Genomic DNA, 21,676 nt, shown 5'->3' on the forward strand with positions numbered 1-21,676 from the left:
GAAATTTCCGAGCACAGAAAAGCAGCATTTGTAATTCTCATAGGACCGTAGACGCTCACGTTTTAAAATCTCGCGATATTGTGAGTCTAGTCGACCCGCTAGTCGTGCTATAACCCCGCCAGTCAGTGAACAACCGGAGAGTAGACATGCTTAACCGTCAGTGCACGTAGGGTCCTGCAAAGGTTTATCCGGACTTTATGAAGCAGCACTGAGTTATGACAGGGGTCATGCTTAAATCCGAACCTGTTGGTAACTGAGTCGCAGAAATAACACTTTCAGAAAATCAGTTGAATTGGAACAGTTGAGCCAGCCGGTCTGACAGTCAGCGTGTGGGAATGGCAGCTCCCCGGCCGATAAAAGGCATCCTGAAAAACAAGAACAGCGGGACAAACGTCAAATCGCTGCCCGACGACGTACAGGCAGAGATTCCTGAACAAGCCCCTGGACTCTCAGAGGATGACCAACAGTAAGTTTTCTTCTTAGCTGTCGTGAGGTTGGTAGCCAGGTAACGTTAGCTAGCTAGACACTTGTTAGCCTTTCTAACGTTACTCCCCTGTCGGGCTAACTAACGTAACGTTAAATGTCACATATTTGGCTGTCAATGCTGGTCAGCAGCGTGCGCTGTCTGTGTGAAAACTTTCTAGCTCTTTTTTGGGACTGTCGTATCGTTTCTCCTTAACGATAAAATCGTGGTGACATGTGTAACCAAGAGCTAGCGTTTACCTTTGTCAGGTTAGCTTGTTGGCTAGTCACAACATGTAACTTCATGTGTTCGTAACGGTTGTTAACAAACGTTGACATTGTTAACGGTTGTTAAAAAAGACGCAAAACCAAAAAAACCTGAACGTCAACTTACTTAACTGAACTTGATTTAGTGGTCATTAGAAAATATGGGTTATAGTTACACAGTGACAACTCATAGACAACGATGACCATAATAGGACAAATTAACACTAACCCAAGCAGGGATCGCGCTTTAAGGCTCATACCTATATAGTAAGTATTGTTTACACCCAAAATTACTGTCATATTCTAACATTACCTAACGTTAGTTTGATGTTCTAACTTTCCTGTATGTCAGTAAGTTTCTAAACACCCAGCAACATTTTAATGAATTATTGAAACGCCTCAAGTCATGTCTTTGAACAATGGCACTTTGTTTTAGCATGTTAATTACACCTAAAGCAGTGAACTCTCTGTAAATTACACAAGAATTATCACACACTGATTCAAGATAAGATTCTACCCATGAAAAAAGATGGAAAGATGAACAGTTGTCAGTTACAAATTACATCAAGAGCTTGGCCATTTCTAATTTAACTACAAGCCACAAACACATTTTGTTGTATTGACACTGAGTGTATCACTTAAGCCTTAAATTCCAATCGTAAAATGTTTGTTGCCCAAAGCTTTTGACAGGCTATGTGAGTCAACGAGATTGAAATGAACCTAAACCAGTGGGCAGGAAAAGCAGACCTGGATGTACCCTGAGTTATATCTCTGGTGACAAACACTTGATGTTACATCTGACACTGACAGCTGTGTTACAGGCCTACGCCGGCACCAAAGCTCCAGTCTCTGTTAAAAGAGGCAGCAATCTGTGGTAAACAAGACCGTTCTGATCTGATAATCTCACACCCATCTCTGTTTTAGTTCTCCTGCAACATATCATAAGACTGCTGTTGAATATTTATCATTACCATTATAACTGCTGTCATGAACACATCTCATGTAGACTTTTGTCCAGGCACCTGTTAAAAGTGTTGTCAGAGGACATCTCACATTGCTCTGCTTGACCTCCATCCTGATGTTGGCTAGGATGATGGTCTGGCTCATTCATTCGCTTGCAGTAAAGGATGCCAGACTAAAATATCTAGTGTGTTGGATGGCAATGGGCCACCCAAGAACATGGTAGGGCAAATCTCACAGCTTAGGGGCGTGTCTAAGCGTCATAATGATCTGCTGATATGCAGATATCTAGGACCGCTAAATCAGCTGTTTCCTACTAGGTCGGGCTGTTTCCCTCCGGGTCGGGCTGACAGTAGATGAAAGTTGGTTTCCCTCTCTGGAGCCTTGCCCTGTCCTATGCATTGATATCATTGACACTGACACTTTCTCTGTGGCAGCGAGACATAACACCCCAGATCACCAGCCCCTGTTCAGTCCCTTCAGTGCTCCGCTCTCCCACAGCCACCTCTCAGTCTTCTGTCTGTCCCCAGGAAGCTGTCGACATGCATGTTCCCTGAGTGAGGCTGTTGAATTAGGTTGAGTTATTGCCAACATAGATTTTAGCGACAGTGGTATTATAATGGAAGTAATAGAATATAAGTTGAATGTAAGAGCAGCCACCACCACATTTATGTCTGAACACAAGTGCATGTGTATCTCACGGTAAAGTACATCTGCCAATCTGCTTTAAAAACACATGCTGGAAACTATTACAAACAAAAGCGTTATTTGAAACATGCTGTCAACAAAGAGGGCTTAAAATATGTTGATGTGATTAAGTCTGTAAAATATAAATACACAAACATATGAGGCCTTTTAAGACTTTACATTAATTTAATTCTGTCTAAATTATCAGGGCGATGATTTAACACCACCCACCTGCCAAATGGTGCTAAATGTTTGGTGTTAACCGGAGATTCTGCCCTCGGTAACAGTTGGATTTGGCAGTATTACCAGTTGAATATTTCAGTAGATCATTGTGAGATTTCCGTTCCTTTTAAAATTTGATCTAATACAAATTAAATACATGGTTATATTATAATGCATCTGGTTATGGTATATATAGCAGTATCAAAATGTATCAGCTTTATGGTTGTATTATCAATATGCCTTACCAGTTACTTTGGAAGGTATCTTGCAATTCCAAACATTGGTTAAGGTTGAATGTTGACTTTGTGATTCATATTTCTCCTGCCTCTCCCATGCTGGCGAGTCTAGACTTTAGTACCACTCCTCTCTGAGCTGCAGCATGAGAAATTAGGCCATAGAAGGGTGGCAGTTATTAGTGAATTCCATTCCCAACAGTGAACCAAGCTTTTTCTGTGTTGATACAAAAATAGTCTCTCTTTGAGTGATGAGGAAGTAGAGGAAAGTTTTCTGGAAGGAACCTGCATACAGCCGAGCACCACAGAGAAGGCAGACCATGCTGCCACTGTCAGCTCCCAGTTTAAAGCAAATGCACACACTGTCATTAGTCTGGAGGCATACAGAGTACACATGCTTGCTTACATATCTTTACATACTCCTACACTTTATGTCTAGCATTATTCTGGAAAGTAGTGCTGAGCCTGACAATAGCCCAAACATGTTTTCCTTCTTATCTCTTATCTCCTTGTGTGGAATATATCACACTGTCTTCCTTGCTCATTCTACTGTACCCAGAGGATATCCTGAACTAGCTGAACAAATGCATACCACCCAGCATTGATTTGTTTGACCACCTGTCCATGTTTAAACAATTCAGCTTCCCTCCATAAATTTGTATGAAGGGCGTGGACCCAGATGATGAAACACTCAATACTAGTTACTCTAATGACCGTAACCAGTAGCATCTTTTTGTATTTTTTTCACCTTTTAGTTAGTGGAGACAACCTCAGTCTGCAGAAGTCAATTTAACTAAATACAAGATAGACCAGTGAAAATACAAAATAAATGTGTGCATTTGGTAACAAAGCACATAAAGATGAGAGATAAAAAACTTTAATGATTCCATGATGACACTGAAAGTCTAGATTTTACCGGAACCCACATGTTCCATTTGTATGCTTCCATTGCAGCTCAAGTTCATTTCTGTTAGCGCTGTTCGGCAATATAACGCCTCTGCCACTTTTTAGAGACTATCACTTTTGTTATTCCTTCAATCACCCACTATTATTCAGTTAACAGTGATGTATGGGCCTCACACCCAGTCATATATAATTCATGGATGCTTCCATGAAACTCAATCTCTCCTTCACTGTCTTGCGAACCTCATCCTGACTGTGTGACGGACAGTTTGACTGGCAGGCACTGAATCTCTGACTTTCCATAATGTGCACAGAAAAAAAAGCACTTAGACATTTTATCCTCATGTGTATAGGTCAGGTTAGGTCAACTGTGGGCACAGAAAATGAATGCAGTTTCAAAACATTTAACCTCATAAATGGTTGAACTCTGGACAGATGACATGGCCTTAAGAAACTGTTTTAGTCAGAAATCTAGTTGGCTATCCATCAAACTTTGTCTAATCTTTTACTGCATTTACTGCTGCCTGAGGAAGGAGCCAAAGGAACAGTGATTTGCAGGAAAATGGTGGAAATAACCATGCAATTAACTAATAAAGTGCAATATACAAATCACAGGAGCTTTTTTGGCCTTGTGGCTGGTACAGATGTTCTGTGCTGCTAGTCTGGGCATGACACAGTATGTGGAAGCAATATATTGTGTGCATGCTGACCAGCTACTGTCTCCACTGTAAAACAACGGCCTGCTGCTGTTGCTGTCAGTGAGTTCAGACAGTAGTGGAGAGCACAGGGATGGACCTCTCCTCACTACCCTCTGACTATGCTACCTGATAGCACAGCTCAGCTCTCAGTGATGACTCACTCTATTTAATGAGTTTTCCCGAAGCATTTTGTCGCCAGCTGTTGACCACCCTCGAGATATCGTCATCATCACATAAGAGATACAGCTCTATATTTAGTGTGTGCTTGTAGTTGGTGCTGTCTGTTTTTTTTTCCTCTTGCAGAGGCAGGTGCATCATCCTTGTATTACAGTTTTTGTGATGAATGAGTGGCCTGGAGTGGATTTAAGGGCAGCAGCCGTTTGGTGGAAATAGATCTTGGTTGGCTGCGTCTGGGATGTGTTGTGTAACCATACAAATACTCTAGAGTGAAGCACCATAAACTTATTAATATCTAGCATCGTAACACACCCAAACTCCCAGATGTTAACTCAGATCAGTTTTTTGGACCCTCTTGCTGAAAACATTTTTTGAGTGGTGTTTATTTCTCAGGTCTGAACTTTAGAAAGCTTTAAAAAATGTTGAATAAACTCCTATATTTCCTATAATTAAACGAATCATAAGGCAGTGTTGTTACCCCTGCCAAAGAGATTCTTTTTTCTGACTTGTTGTCCATGTTGCCAAAAAATTAAAACTCATTGTTGAACAAAGCCCTAATATAAAATATTATATATTCTTTGTATTTAGATATTTTCTGCAAGCATCTGGATGATTATCCATCACTGAGTGTATTTTGATGCAGTTCTGGATCCAGATGCAGATTTAAAAGAACTGTAGAGGACTACAGTATGTAGTAATTGCAAAGGTATGCACTATCTTTGCATTTTCCAGTTCTTATGTGTTCCAGTTGCACAAACCCATCTAAGAAGGTAGTGAGTTCTATAGAATGAGTGTTGTTGGTAATAAGATAAGATCAACTTTTTATGAATCCCCAGCTGGGAAAATTTGGTGTTACAGGACGCATCAATAATAATTGCAACAGCAAAGGCAAATGGACACCAGGATGAACAGTATTGGCTGTCTGTTTGAATGGTTTCTCAAACCTTGTTGCCCACAAGCAGACCAGCAGCTCATCACAGAGCCATTTTTGTGTCAACTGATGTGCATGAGTCTTGGCCAAAACTCTTAAAACAGCTGAATTGTTTGCTTTCTGACATAATTTAATTTATTTCCATATTGAATTTTCCTGCTGATGCTTATTTGGTGTCAGGGCTGCGCAAAAAATTATGTAGTATCCAACAAACTTTTCTTGTAGAGTAGTCATGGAACATGGGAACCTTGCATGTTTTCCTTTTGTATCAAGCAGAAAAAAAAGCTGTATCATGACGTCTTTGAGTTAATTCGCCTTACTTGGCACTGCGTGTCCTGCACTGTGACTATTGCACATGCACACATCACGATGTTGATGCTGAAATGATATATTGTGCATCCCTATTAGGTGGTCAAACCCATTTCTCTTTTTCAGATGTCAATCTGAACTGATGCACATAGCATAAATGCATAAAGTTCCTTGATGATTTGGAAATCTGCCCACTCTCACTAAGTCCCTTTTTTCAATATCTACTATACAGAAGGCATTTGTGTTATTTAGTGTACAGTCATATATATCGGGTGGACAAAGTAATAGAAATGCTTGTCAGTATAATGCAATACAGTTCAACAGCACCACAAACTGCAATCTCCAGTGTGACCATACAGTTGAATCAGCACCTCTCTAAAACAGGACTGTTACCTAGCTAAAATGGCAGCTCAGTGTACATCTGCCTTTTCATCCACTCGTTTAGTTTGTGAGGCACAAGAAAGCTTGTTAAGTAAAGCTAAATACCAAAGCAACCTCCTGAGAATCAGAGTCAGTGCCGCATCCAGGGAAACTGACTTGGCTCAGCATGTACAACCAGATTGACTGACGTATTGATTAACCTCTGTATGTGCACTTGTGTGTGTGTCACTGTTTCCTGCAGAAGCTTAAGTGGCACAGGTAACAATACCTATACCGCCCTATTTTCCTGCATAGAAGTTGCAACTGCAAAATGCCAGAGGCTCAGGGTTTGCCACATAGGGTATTAACGGGAGACAATATGAAAATTGATTTCTTACATGTGCTCTGATTTGCAGCTTATCTTGGGAGCGTAGGAGAAGTCTCCCCTCTTTTAGCACTCTGGGAGAGAAATGTTGTATTTGCAACGTCTGTGTGGCTCAGGTCTGTTTTGAGTGAGATGCGTAGGGGAGCTCTGCAGCAGCAGGCAGTGGATTTAGCATCTCTGTCCCATTTCTCACCCCCTGCTTGCCTGCCTCTCTCCCATGATACCCGACCTTTTGTTCCACAAACAAGGTCAGGACTGATGTGCAGTACCTTGGCAGGAGAGGCTAGGGAGAGCAGAGGTGATTTAACCCAATAACTCCCTGAAGCACCTGGATTTGTAGCTTTAAGTTTCAACTTAGTTTGTTAGGAAAAAAGAAGTACACATGGTGCTAATGAGACAATGAAAACTGCACAGGCTTACAGTAAACTGAAAAGAGGAAAGAAATTCTGCATGAAAAATCGAGAGTGGAGCTACAGAACTAAATGACGACAAAGCTCAAAAGGTTGAGAAATAAAGTATAACAAAATTCTTAACAAGATTATTTTGCATTTGAATGATGCATTTTTTTCTGAGGTAAAACAAATGTTTCCTCTTCCTCTCCCCTGAGCTACAATGGCAGGTGTTCTCTCTTTATCCCTTTGAGCAAAATTTGTAATTCGGTGCAGATTTGGCCTTTGTTTCTGTGCATTTCCCCTAAGGATTTGAAAGGACAGAAAGGATTACAGTAATTTTCAACAGAAAGCCTTAATAGAGTATGCAAAGGTGACAACCTTATTCCCCAGATGAGAATGGAGCCATTTGGGGGATTAGGAACAGGTGTGTTTCAGGGAGGTAGAACAAAAATCAGCTCCAGAAAAAGCAATTGTATTGAATGAGACTGTTATTGGACTTTTGACCTTATTTGCTCACAGCTTAATCAGCTATCGTGCTCACTCAGACCCTCATACACATCCAGGATGGATTACCTTGACACAAAAGCAAAATAACATGTCACTTCCTGAAAGTCCTCAAAAACCAAATTGGGGCCGGTGACATCTACAGGCCTCTTTGTTCCCAAAATATACAGTCTGAGTGAAAGTGGGGCACGTTCAGTCCTAGATTAAATCTGGTCACTCTTCTCCCTGGAGGGATCTGTTGGATGTGATGGTGGGTGGGTAGCTGGTGTGCGGTGGTCCGAATGGAGTGCCCATCATTTACTTCTCACTTTTCTTCACGTTTTTTTTCTTTGATACTCTTAAAGGAAGAAGTCCCAGAAATGGGATGAGATGAACATCCTGGCCACATACCATCCAGCCGACAAAGACTATGGCCTGATGAAGATAGATGAACCCAGCACACCTTACAACAGGTCAGAGCCTGCTGAAAATTTCCCATTGTCTGTTTTTATTGTTAAAATGTTGTTTTGCTGATCTTTCATCATTTTTGGAAATATTTAAAATGTTACACTTTTGAAACCTCTAGCTACACTTAAATGATCGTGTAGCCTGTTTAGAGCTATAACCAGTGCAATAGAGTTGAGTTGGGGTGTTTGTGTGTGTGTTGGTATTACAAGGCTGTCTCAGCAAGTGTGTAATCCAATATGTCACAGGGCTGCAGGGAAGGTCACCCGTGTCACAGACCTGTCCTCTTCCTCTCCTCGTGGTCCTTTTTCCTTTCTACATTTCTTTCTGTGCTCTCCTTCCCCTCGACCCTTCATCCCCTCCGTCAACTTGTCTGTGGGGCGCCAGCCTCTGTTTATGTGTGTATGTCCTTTCCCTTCTCACGCCTCCCTCTGTCCCCCGCCCTGTTTTCAGCTTATCTTTACTCAGTTAAATTCCCTCTTTCAGGATGGTGGGGGATGACGACGACGAGGGTGCGCTGAGTGACTCAGATGGCCACAGTGGACTCGCAGCTGATGACCTGGCATCAAAGTAAGAACTTAATGCGAATGGAGGGAGATAAGTGCAAACCAAGTACAGTGGGAGAAAGGGGAGAAAGCAAGCAATGGAAGGAAGGATAGTTCGACTGGCCACAGCTCTGCTACCTTTTAGTTTTTTGTTTTCTTACGTTTTTTTTTCTATAGTAGCTGGTGTGGTGTATGGTATTTGTATTTGCTCGCTCTTGGATGTAGCCCAGACACAGACGGACACAGTCTGACACACTCAACAATCAACACAATCAACAATGTCCTTGTCCTCCAACAAGAATGTGTTGTAACAATAACTGATAAGAGTGTGTTTACTGTACAGCCTCTGATGTCCTTAAGACACTCAGTGACCACTTTACTGCAGAACTACACAAAGAAACATTTTGGGCAACACATTGAAAGACTACAGCTCCAAAGAAGTTGCAGTACTGTTTTTGTGGAAGTATCGTCTTCTCCCTGGAAACATGTAGTTTACACACATGCGCATAGCATGTAGACACAGTATACAGTATACTCACTCCCTAACTGCACTCCTGCCTTTGCTAGTGCTCCAGGCTGGGTTTGCTAAATGCACCTTGCCAAACTTCTTCCTTTTCCACTGAGAGAAAATAGGGTTGAGAGAACCATGGTAAAGGTCAGCAGTGTACCCCAGACTAAATTCAACTTGGCGTGCTCTCAGACTGCGCACTGAGCTGACAGCAGTATGTTTCACTGCAGGTCTGTTCAATCCGTGGCATCACAAATACTAAAAAGAAGAAGTAAGCACAGTTTTACTAAAACTTAGATGTTGCAAATCCACAATCTTTTGACAAAATGATTATTTCTGGAATATACTGAAATATACTGCCACCTGAAAGAAGCCATGTCACTGTGTTCTGCATCTATGATGTAATGTTTGTGTGCGTGCATGCGGAAATGTCATGTCCTGGTATGATTGTGTACTCACTTCCAGTTTGTTCAACAAATTATATTCTCAAGATGTTTTAATACAGCAATACACTGAATGTATTAAAAACACATAAAACACACCTGTCAAAAAAGCATGCTTACATGCTGCGCACACACGCACCACTATTGTGCTATAAATTATAAACCAAATAAGTATGATCCATCCCCATGTTGCTGTGTGGAGGTTAGCAGTCCACTGTGTGTTGGTTGAACACCAACTGACAGCATTTCTTTGTTTTCATGGAAAAGCTTCCTGCATTTTTACTCTCAGCCACATAAGCTGCTGATCAATAAACAATGGGTTTGTGGGTGTTTCCCATCATCCTTGAATTGCACGGAAAAAAAGGGTTATGCAATGTCGGGAGTAGCTCTAAATCACACCAGCTGTTACTAAGTACGACGGTCATGCTGCTCAACAGCCCTGGAAAAATAGCAGTTCTGTGTGATACACTTTGTCTTATAGCAGTGTGCTTCCATAGTGCATAACAGTGAACCAGTGTTGGTCAAAAGCTGACTGAGAAAATACTTTGCCCTGTGCAAACTGTGTTATTTTTTTGTATATATTTTTTTATGAGTGACATTTCGCTGTGTCCAGAGTCTCTTGGAAAGAGAGAAAAAAAACGTTTTCATTTTTGGTTCATCAGTTTTACAGCCACCCGTGAAGAGTGCAAAGGGCCACAGTCACAACAAGCTAGAAGAATCATTTAAATAAGGAATGGGAGGAGTGTCAATAGAATGTGTATTGCCAAGATCTGTCTTAAATGTCTTTATACCTGTCTTAAATCTCTTGATATGTCTTTATAAAGCAATTTTAGTTTGTGCAGAAAATTGCACAAAGAAATGTTTTCATAGACTGATAATCCATCAGTAAAGCCTCTTTCCAAAGCTGCCACAATGTGTAGCCTCAATAAAGCATGATGCGTTTGAAATGAGAATATGATTGTGATGTCTTTTCAACTTGAAAAAAACAGCAACAGAAGATTGTGTACAAGAGGCCGACCAATAGTGGATTTTTATAGACTGATATAAAAATGATAGAACAGGAAAATGCCAATAAAAAAACAATAGCTGATTACTCGCCAATATCTGTTGGAAATAAGTAAACTTTGACTTCAACTGGATCACTGTTGAACATCTAAGTGGTAAATATATGTAGAACTGAACAAAGTAAAGAGTATCTTGAGCCTACAAAGTCTCTCTATGTTAAGAAATCTACCACACAAGCTGCCTTCTGAATGGAAATTGGAGCTTGAGAAGTGTATTTGCTGTGGGCCATCGTACTTACATAAGTGCATTGATGCAGGGATGGGATGAGCTAGCTTGAGCGTGTGCACCACAGAGAGGATAGTGATTAGCTCCAGGCTTGCAAGTCAATTAGCTGCCTTTGTTTACTTCCACACAAAGTGCCTTCCATTGTTTTACGCTAAACCCTCTAGATAGTACAACAGCTGCTGTTTCCCCTCTATCCTCTTGTTGTGTCACCTCGTAAACATCCACTCTCAGTCTCCTCTGTCATTCATCACTTATTCAACTATACTTGTCTTATGTTTACTTCCCTGATCTCCAACTCACTGCACCACCTGCACCTTCTCTCTTCTTTCCGTCTTTCCGTCTCTGTCTTCATCCGCCTGCTGCCTTGGATATCTGATACTGTTATTGGTGCATTTTGCAAACTGTTGGGAAATTGCACTTGTTCTCTCTTGATTCTCTGTGTGAATCAGGCCAGTTTGCTGGAGAGCAGTATTACAGTAAATGGTTAGTTTCCCGGGGCAGTTGCTCCGATTCACTACTGTCCATTGAGCCATAAACCATTATTCATTTTGTCCTCCACTGTTAAAGCTCTTTATGAGCGTGAGAGACGGGGATAGTAACTCTTGTTATTTTTGTCTCATGCTTGAGTGCTCATACACACACACGCTCACATCTCTTCACTATCACTGTGCCTACTCTCTCCTCCCCCCTCGCCTAATATTTCTCCATCTGTGTTCCTCCCATGTCTGTTACTGTCCTCTTCAGAAGTTTCTAAATCCATCCACACTGACTTCAGGATGGTTTCCTGTTTCTATTTGTTTGTGTACTCATTTAATATGTCAAAACCAATGGAGGAAGGCAAAAGGGGAATGAAAGTACTCTAAAGAGGCAATTAATTGAATCTTATTTTTTTTAATCTTCTTTCAAGGCTGGTGGCAGCAGAGGGCGCAGAGCCTCGCTTCATGAAGGAAGAGGAGGAGGAAGAAGAGGAGAGCAGTGAGGAGGAGGAAGAGGAGCTTAGTCCTGAAGAACAAGGTAAACATGGACATTATTTTTCTTTTTTACTTGGATCATGTACACACCTACCAAGACCTTCTTTAGAGTTTCAGTGGAACATTATCATGATAATATCATGGTATCATGTTTTTGTTTCAACATGAAACATCACAGCCGAATGGTAGGGGTATATAGCAGTATCCATGGTGACGGCTGTTTGTTGCTGATGGTGGCAAGTGCATCCCACAGTTCATCTGTTTATTTATACCCTCCACCTTAATACTAAGTGTCCTGTGCAGCTGCAAGGGAGACTATAACGAAACGGGTGACAGTGGAGCCTTGGTGGAGAGGCATCGGTTTGGGAAAAGGCTCGAGTGTTCTGTGTGCTATTGACCTTTTGCTGACTTCCCTCAAGACAGTCAGACACAAACACACACACTGCGTCAGTATGCTTTTGACCGTTCTCTGACCTTGCCCTTCTATGGCACTCTTATAGCTCTCACTCTCAGATACAGAGATGTCAGTTGAGCCGCATAGTGCGCACACACAATCACATACACACACATGCAGAGATATTAACAGGATAGATTTTGTCTGCAAACTTTCCATTCTTGCCCATTGTTCCATATTTATATCTCAACCATGCAGGTGAAAACAAGAGAACAGTCTGGAAACTGTAAACCTGATCGATGCAGTCTTACTGCAGAGCTGTAGCCTCAGCGTTTTTTGGCACATAGTTCTAGTCGTGCCAACTTGTGCCACCTATAGGAAAGTTTGAACATCAGTTTTAGAGCTGCAGAGACAGGCTGGTTCAGGTTGAAGAGAATGTAGAGATGTTTTGCACTAAATATTTTCTCTACTTCTCTGAGCAGCTGTATGCTAGTGTTTTAACACCTTATATCATATTACACATATTCACCATTAACTCATTGCTTATTAACATGCGTAGTAGTTGTACATTGGCTCTTTATTAGTCATTACAAAGCACTTATTAGTGCCTTATTCTGGGGTTAGGAGGTTTGCTTATTTTGATCACATTTCATGTACATTAACTTCCATTAACTTCCCATTAACATTAACATTGACTTTTTAAAACCAAGCTGTAATTAGTAGTTTATTGAGGGAATACTCATAATGGCCTAGCAGTGGTAGAATATGGTCATGCAAAACACAACATTAATAAGTGTTTTATAATGACTAATAAAGAGCCAATATACTACTAATATGCATGTTAATAAGCACCTAGTTAATGGTCAATTTGTGTGTAAAGTGGTAGGACAACTTTCCAGACACAAATTGACTAAATCAAATAGACTCTTTAGACTTCTGTCTAAAGAGCTGCATTGCAGTGCTGGGATGAAATGACCTCATTCCAACCTTCACTGTTTGTTTTGCATCTCCACCTGTAATGGATGTGTGCACATTAAAGTCCTAAATGCCAAATTTGTCAGTGCCACATCATCACTCATAACAGACACAGAGCCCAAGCATGTTCTTTGTTAGCTTTGCATAAAGTCTGTTAACTCCCTCCTTTTTACCTGAAATCGGAGCAATCACCAGCCGCCTCAAGGTTGCAGTGAACACTTGAAAGTTATTGTTCACTACATCAGTTGATTCACTGTGCCCCATTTGGAGTTTGACCCCTTTTAAAGTAAGTTTGTCATAGAAACAATAGAGATGCAGGAGAAGATTTTTACAGGGCAACTTACATGTGTGAATGTTCTGCAATCTCTACAAGGATAATGTTTTCATCCCTAAGTTCTGCATGCCCCCATTGCTTTTGGCAAATTACAACAATTTCAAATGTGTCTTCCTCTGCAGCCAAAAAGAAGCATTTTCAGATGATGAGGAAGATGCACTACAATGAGGGCCTGAACATCAAGCTGGCACGCCAGCTCATTGCCAGCGAGCTGGAAGATGATGAAGACGCAGACGAGGAGATGAGGGACGACACAGAAGAGGCGAGGGAGGACGCAGAGGAGACGGAGGAGATCAGTGTTGACCCGCCACAAGAAGGTAAGGAGAGGATGCATGTCGGGATAAATCATTTGGACATTTTCCAGTCCGACATTTTTTCAGTGTGTGGAAAGAGGCGTAAGGGCGTACTATGCTTGGTGAGGTAGTGGCTGTCACATTGATCCTTGCTGTCGCTGTGGATGTCATTGGATTAAACTGCCAGGTGCTGTTTGTTTGTGCCGCCCTGTGGTTCATTTACTCGCAAAGCTGTGCATCCAGAGGAGGTCTAAATGAAGCGCTAACATAACCCACTGTGTACGATAGCACAGTGGGTTAGAATAAAGGATTGGGCTGTATTTACTGCATACTGATCAGTTTGAAAATGCCTTAATCTCTTCTGCCAGTCTAGCAAACCTGTTTTGGGAATGCATATAGTTCATAACAAAAAACGAATTACTAACAAATAACTTGCCAAGTTTTATTTTATTATATGATTATCAGTCATACGACAGGTGACACATGATGCATTCAATTTCAAACCAGCTCGAACTCCCCAATCCTACCCATACCCAACATGGAGGATTTAACCTGTATAAAGAGTGGCTTGCATTTGCAGCTATTGACAAAGAGACGATAAAAATCTGACAAACAACTAAATGAATACAATTTTAAGAACAATAAATAAGTAAATGAAAAGGAAAATCGTCTTAGACTAGCTTATTTAAGGCTAACAGCTCTTGGTGCAGTATTTAGTTCTTTATAAATATACAGTGACTGAGTTTTCACTTTGGAAAATGATGTAATATTGAAATGAAAAATAAATTCCAACAAGAAAAAGCATGAACGAACCCCAGAGGAAGCATCACAAGTACAGAGATTTTGTCTTGAGAATGAAACACTTGAGTGTAAATCACTTGAGGGCAACAACAAACTTTCTTACTGCAGACTAAGTGTACTGAAGGTATGAAAGTAGATGTCAAGTTTTTTTGTGTGTGTGGAAGAGATGTGACCCATTTTTTCATAGTGAATCTGTTCAATTTCCACCAGCTGCTCTGTTCGGAGGATCAAAGTAGAAAGAGCATGAAAGAAATTGGGAGAAACATTGCATTTTTTTTCTTGCTCCGTCTTTCTGTTCTCACGTCTGTCTGCCTGTTTGTGTCTTGTTCGCTCTCCAGCTGATTCTCTGGACTCGTAGATGAGGCCTCTCCTCCACCTTCAGCCCTGTGTGTGGGCTCAAGATCCAGACAGGCAATGCCACTGCGCTCTGTGTTTTAACGCTGGGCCGTACAGCACACACCGCTTCACCACCCATACAACAACCCTCAACAGCCAATAACCTCCCGGTCGCCTGTCTGTCTCTACTGTTCCTTAGAACTGTGTAATATAACCTTCAAACACACTGGTTTTTATCTCCCAGAATCAGTACAACACACAAGTGAAGACTGTTGCTCCTTCCCCCTCCTCCCCCCCTCTCCTGTTGCCAAGAATTTCCCCCTCCCACCTCCTCTGGACTGGCGTCACACTGAAGAATACGCGTTTCTGACCCTGAAAGGAGGATCAAGGCCTTTTTTTAAAAAAAGAGAAATAAAAAAACAAAGTGCCGGATAACCAGGACTCCCGTCTGGCCGCTCCACAGCCCCCAGGCCACAGAGCCAATACGTCAGCCCTGGAGGAAGCCAGGGGAAACCCCACGGCCTCACTAAAGGCATATCTGAGACATGATGACTGCGCTTATACTGGGTGCACTTCCGACGGCTGTTATTTTTGTTTCGCTTTGTGACCAACCAATGTGTTGCATTTTCTTTCCTCCTTCAGGACTTTCTGTGATAAAAGTTGGACACCGTGATGACCAGTTAGGTTGTTGTCTTTGTTTTTGAAGCCTGTGGCTTGCCTTGTAATTCAGGTAAGCTATTCATATTGGCATCATTGTGTTATGATGATTTGGGATCTATGTATTAGTCTAGTAATACAAGAAAACATAGCCTACATGATCTAAATTTCATTAGTGAAAAATCCTACAACCAACAATATAGTACATACTGTTCATTGACAGACTGTATGGCTTTTTGCAACATAGATTGTAAGTATTATATTGGCACTTTGACCCAGGATGTCTTATTTTATGTTCTCTCTTTACAAGCAAGAACACCACACAAAACCTCATTTTAAATTCTGGCAGTTTTAAATACATGTATACTTCATGGAACCAGACTGTAGGCCTTTTTTCCAAATTGAATCCACTGGTAAATTTGGTATATAGGCTGTTAAGAGGCACTTTTTTCAGTAAGAACTGACTTCAACTTCAGTTGATTTGCAGTTCCTGCTCCTGCACATCAGTTTGTTTTGTGGAAGAAGATTTCAGGACAAGCTGGTGATCATTTTCCAAATGTTCAGTCAAGACTGAGTCAGGATTCTGTGTTTGTCCTGGCCTCACAACAGTAAGGTATGAACTTGGCTCTCAAGGCATTTAATCTCTTTATGGTAGTAAGATGGACAGTATTGAAGTCCCACATGTGGGGTATAGCATGTGCTACTGATGAACAGGACAGTCTTCCGTCTTTAACAAGTTTTCAGCCCGAGGCTCTGATGTAGATCTGACCAATGAGAAACCAGCGCTCACTGTGCTCTTACTTACATGACTTGTGTATTTAAGTTCTCATTGTATGGGTGCTCCACCACATAGCATTTGCAAGTAAATTATTTTGAGGAAGGTATAAACCTCTAGTTTGTCTTCATCACACTTTAGTTAATGTTTTCTGATCTACTTGTTGTGTCTTGTACGACGCAGCTTGAGAATGTCGAAGGAGTTGTTATTGATGCTACTGATTTTAGTTAAAGCAGATGTTGGCGTTGGAGTTAACCACTAAGGCTTATTGGAGGTGTTTCGGTGATTTTCGTAATGTCTGGGGTTCCTTTAACGGTCACAAAAGTTTCAGTCTTAAAAAGTTGTTTGATTTGTCAAGCGTATTGAGGAAAAAAAGACAGCGATCCTGGTGCGACCTAGCTCGCACTGTTGTTGTTGTTGACTGTCAGTTTGTGGGGAAGTGTCCTCTGTGGACATGCACAGTGTGAGTAAACAGAGGAAGTGATTGCCCCCGAGAAAAGCATGTAGGAGCCCTGAGGATGTCTTGTGTTGTGATCTCTTAATTTTCTTTGGACCCTTTAATTCCTTCCTCACTGTGATTGAAGGTGTTGAGCTCTGTAGTATGGAAACACGAAAGATCAAAGACCAACAGTGTGACTTCTGCAAACTGTTTGCAAGCTTTTTTTTTTGTTCTCATAGCTTAGTATTTGGTGGCATTTTCTCTCCGCGATCCAGGTTAAAGCAACTTCCCTTCGACTTTGTGCACCAACCATCAGGAACTCGGTATACTGAGTAGACAAAACATTTGAGCAGTTAATTATCACATGATTATTGTGGAGAAACAGGAATATGTCTGGAAATCCGGCTTTGACAGTACTGCTAAACTGAACCACAGAGCAGCTGATATGATTCGTTTATTTTTTCACTGAAGACAAAAGGACAAGATCGTCCAAAACATGACTGACGTGATCACCCTGTAGGTGGTTAAAATCTGTCAAATGTGCCTCTTATGTATTTATGTACATGTGTGTAAAACGAACAGGCTATGCTCCATGTTACTGTATTTTTGGTGTGCTGTTTTTCCCTTTACCTCACGTGACCATTGTCTCGCTTTTTGTTTTCATGCCACTTCCTGCCCCGTTTGGTTTGTTTTCTAAGGATGACAGACTGCTAAGCAGTCCCATGACTCTGCACTGTGTGTCTGTCTCAAGATGACGTGGATGTCAGATCTGTGAGTTTTTGTATTTCCAGTTTGCATGTTCTTAATCATCAGGTTGTGTGTATTCTGTTTTGGTTTTGTCTCATACCATTAAACAAATGTTGTTAGGAGCTCGTGTCTGGTGTGGCTCATGTTTGATCTGTTGATACGCCAAAGCTGAATGTTACAGGAAATCGGGACCGGCCGTGCAGATATCTCTGACACTGTCTGATTAAGACTGGAATTACATATTAGCTTTTCTCCTCCTTGGATTTTGCTTTTCTACTTTCCTTTTCTCTTATCATTCATTGAAAAAAATGAAAATTTACTGTTGATGAACTTGAGCTTGATGTTTATTATATTGAATCTATAAATGAATTAAATCCATAAACATACAGTTTTGTCAAACTAATCCTCATATAATTTCACTTAAATAGAAGTATACTGTATCAAAATTGAAAAATCCCCCATTACAAATGTTAATTTAGTTTTAGTTTTAATTTTTAGTTTTGGTGAGCTTCAGCGCTTTTCAAAACACAGGAATTAAATGAGAGATCTGAATTACAAGTAACACCGACCCTTTCCACTTTTCTGTTATTTCTGTCATACTCAGTGTCACAAACTGGGAGGTTGCAGCATTGCACTTAAAATGTATAATTTAGCTTGTTAATGGTTTGGATATGCACTCTGCTCTTCTGGAGTTATCTCTTCGAATCTCTTCGACTTGGCTGAGAGGAGCTTTGAGGTGATTTTCGTTAGAAATTACAGTGTCTCTCCTTCACCACCAGATGGCGCTATTACACAACACATCTTTCACTCCCGTTGGATTTCTAGTAATTCTAATAGGATAAAGCAGGGAGCCCGTGTTCGTGCAAGGATTATCCTGCATGTTTGGTCTAGAGTGGGTGAACATCTTGAGAATGAACGCTGATCTGGTGTTCCATTCAACTGCAAAACAACGTTTCAACGCAAATGGTCAGCAACTGATATGTTTCACCCTTGGATAAAATGTCAAATGGCCCAGCAAAGATTATCATTTTCACCTTTTTAACGTTTTTGTTGTAGGATTTGAACGTGACAAATGATTGTTTGATGACACCAACAGTATTAAGAGACGGAGGAGTATGAAATGAGGAGGCTTTCCGAACTGTCTCTCCAGGCAGCGTCAACGATAATTCCACTGGATCAGGAAGCGCCTGTCAACTGCCACAAAGATCGTGTAGGAGAAGACCGAGGGATCGCTCTTACTTAGTTTTCGTCGCAGGGTTACTCTCTCACGTGTGGATGCAAAGCATGGAAGTATGAGAGCTGTCCCATCCCACTTCTGGGTTGGCTTCTGTTTCACTAGCTTGTAGTTTTGAACACAAGTGAACATGATACACTACAGAAAATTTCTGCAAAAAATTCACCACACAAGCTTCCATAAAACATAAGTGACAACAGAACATGAATCCTTGAGAACATACAGCCATCCTATAACCAAATCATAAACAGTCCCCCACCAAATTTTATATGGAAGAGTGATCATCAGATGACTCATCCTGAGCATGCACCAGTTAATGTGCTGTGTCAAAGCCTCCTCCATGCTGCCATAATAAATACTGAAGCCTTAATTTCTATATTATTTTCCCGGCCTAAAAGAAGATAAAAAATGAACATAGCTGCAAGTCTGAAATACATGGCTAACCTATAAAATCCCAACATGCATGTGTAAGGTTTTAATTATAGAATGCAAACTCTGCCAGATATTTAACTTGGTTAGAATTCATTTCATATTTCTTCATTTTACTAGCAAGACAACTGATATTTATCTAACTATAATTAGATGTCCAAAAATCCTCCTTCTCATTCTCATTACAGACATTCATAATATTTGGAAATTAAATTGGAAAAATAACAGACCCACATGTTAGGACTCATCCAATAAGTTCGGGGGATGTTGCACCCTTCTTTTCAATATGCCAGAAGGGCTAAATCTTCTCATAACACAGATTATAAGATTCAAAGGTGCAGGCTTTACCATTTCCCCCTTTTGAATGTAGTTCATTATTATTATCATTATTACTATGGATGTTAAAATCAAGAAAGTTGTATTTTTTTATATTGAGTTCTTTTGGTAGTTGATAGTGATATAGATATAGATAGTGGTTCTCTTTCTTTATCTGTGATTGTCTGTTGTAAAAAAACAAAACAATAAACAGGCCAGATTGGATACCATTTCCACAAACTGGATCACAGAAACGGGTGATCCATCTTTCCCCAGTATTGACGATCTCTGTGTGTGGCTGTAGTGTGTGCGTTGAAGAAAAGCTCCTCTCACACTGGCTGCTATGACCTAGCTACCGGACGACACTTTCTGTTTTCAGGACTGACCGCTGCGTCTGAAATAGTTTCGTAGCGTTTTTGGCAATTACACATTCAACATACGGTCGTGTATGGTTGTATTCCCGCGACTTTTTAATCGTAGCTGCTGGCCCCTGAGGCTAGCTGGCTAGTAGAGCAGTGACACAGTGGAGCCAGCTGGTCGAAGAGAGGTACAGTAACGTTAGCAAACAAGCTAATTAGCCAGAAAGACTCAGCCTGGATTACTGTCTTTAATCAAAGAGAGCGCAAGTCTGCGGTTTTACTCACTGCGGCAGAAATGAAGATAACTGTGGACTTCGAGGAATGTTTGAAGGACTCCCCACGCTTCAGGTGAGTGATGACAACCAGGCTTTTGTCCCGGTCAGTGGTTATTTATTTAACTCAAGGGGAAGTATCCGGCTAGCTGCCTGCTAACCTACGTTAATCATCAGTAACTAGCTAGCTGTTTGCTGCCTGCTACTTTTCTATTTTTGTCTCTTAAGAAAGCTGGGGCCAGCCTGGGAGGCTGCCCGATGGAGTAGGAAACCAAACGTAAACTCACTGACCAGTGTGGTGCGCTCATATGAGCAGCAGCAAACTGTTCCAGTGCCTGTTTTCTGAATGTGAATTATGTAAAGATTGCACTCTGTATTAAAAATGAATGCAAGAAGTCACAGTCTGTGCCAGTAGCCTTAATTTGCCATTGTTTAAAATTTCAAGCATACAGTACGAGACTGTGTAACACCGTGTGACTGTATAACATTTAACATAATTTTTTATTCCAGTGTGCAGTACATCACACTGCACCACACTTTATTATTTAACTGGAATTAAATACTATTGTCAGCTTGTATGTGCACGACAGGACACTAGGGCTGCAGCTAACTGTTATTTTCATCATGGATTAATCTGTCAGTTAACTACTTGGATTATAATATGTAAGAAAGCAGTAAAAGAGAAAAATGCCCAGAACAGTTTCCAAAATCAAGTCCAACACCCTCAAATTCTTATATTTAATATTGTAGAAGACAAAAAAAAGTCTGTAGTCACATTTACGTAGCTGAAACCAGGTTATTTTGTTTGCGGTTTTTGCTGAAAAAATGACTTGAGCAATATAGTTGCTGCTTAATCGTTTCAGCTGGACAGGCCAGGGCTCATACTTCCTCTCCTGCCATCCACATCAGCTGGCACAACCTAAAACTATGGTATCATCCATTTGCATTATTAAACCTCTAAATCCACTCCCCTCCAAAGTGTAAACAGGCTCTTCTGCAGTTTTGTCAGGTGGTGGGTGTTCATGCAACATGTTCAGCATTGTCACTTCGAACAAGTAAAAAATGCCCCATTACTAAACCTTGTTTAAGAATAGGATGTTTGCTCTCTCGACTTGCTCCGAGCCCGCTTTGCGTTTTCCAGAGTTTTGAGAAAGCGGCACCCTGCTTCCTCCCTCGGTCCCTGCTCCCTTTGCTGCTGCTGCAACATCCTCTCTCACAAAAACGAGGAACAGATGTTAGAAAGCTGCTTGCAAAAGAAAGGACTTTTTTTTTGTAAATCAGCATTTCCTTTAGGGTCACACTCAGAGGTCTGAATAAAGGGAAACTTTCCTGTCAGCTGTGTTACTTGTAAAATGGCTGCTCTGACACTTTAGTGACATACTCTATTGTGTATTACCAAGACTGCAGGGGTATGAGGATCTCAGACACTATTATACTTTTATAAACTGGATATGTTGAGCCATGCAATCTGATTGGTCAAGTATTTGCTAGTATTTCTTTATAGCCTGGCAGTTTGTTTGGATGCCAGTTCTAGTTGCAACTTGCTAACCCAGTCTATGAACTCCTTCTTTCCTCCTTTGAATTATCACTGCCATCACCATACACTAGTCATTGAAACCTGATAA

General features: G+C 41.0%; 2 protein-coding genes across 3 annotated transcripts in view; both read left to right on the top strand.

Moving 5' to 3' along the window:
- The first annotated feature begins 127 nt into the window (after window positions 1–127).
- On the top strand, window positions 128–17,564 carry ppp1r2 (protein phosphatase 1, regulatory (inhibitor) subunit 2). Its single transcript, XM_041935433.1, has 6 exons — window positions 128–466; window positions 7,835–7,942; window positions 8,421–8,504; window positions 11,628–11,734; window positions 13,517–13,711; window positions 14,827–17,564. Exons 1-6 carry the CDS (start codon window positions 336–338, stop codon window positions 14,844–14,846), a joined length of 645 nt encoding a protein of 214 aa, XP_041791367.1. The 5' UTR covers window positions 128–335; the 3' UTR covers window positions 14,847–17,564.
- A 2,172-nt stretch (window positions 17,565–19,736) lies between these two features.
- The window catches only part of LOC121605040 (arf-GAP with coiled-coil, ANK repeat and PH domain-containing protein 2-like), a 52,279-nt gene continuing 50,339 nt past the window's right edge, over window positions 19,737–21,676 (top strand). For both annotated transcript variants that reach the window (XM_041934773.1, XM_041934774.1), the window contains exon 1: window positions 19,737–20,127. In XM_041934773.1, the coding sequence (XP_041790707.1) occupies window positions 20,075–20,127 (53 nt within the window). In that variant the 5' untranslated portion in view covers window positions 19,737–20,074. The remainder of the gene's footprint in view (window positions 20,128–21,676) is intronic.

The sequence above is a fragment of the Chelmon rostratus genome, chromosome 4, assembly GCF_017976325.1.
Source record: "Chelmon rostratus isolate fCheRos1 chromosome 4, fCheRos1.pri, whole genome shotgun sequence".
NCBI classification, from domain to species: Eukaryota; Metazoa; Chordata; class Actinopteri; order Chaetodontiformes; family Chaetodontidae; genus Chelmon; species Chelmon rostratus.

What these genes read in the sequence shown, in the direction of transcription:
- ppp1r2 (XM_041935433.1), top strand. Translation starts at nt 336, where the DNA reads ATGGCAGCTCCCCGGCCGATAAAAGGCATCCTGAAAAACAAGAACAGC. An exon ending in GCTGATGACCTGGCATCAAA is followed by an intron (nt 8,505 to 11,627) that starts GTAAGAACTTAA and finishes TCTTCTTTCAAG; the next exon opens with GCTGGTGGCAGCAGAGGGCG. An exon ending in TGTTGACCCGCCACAAGAAG is followed by an intron (nt 13,712 to 14,826) that starts GTAAGGAGAGGA and finishes TTCGCTCTCCAG; the next exon opens with CTGATTCTCTGGACTCGTAG.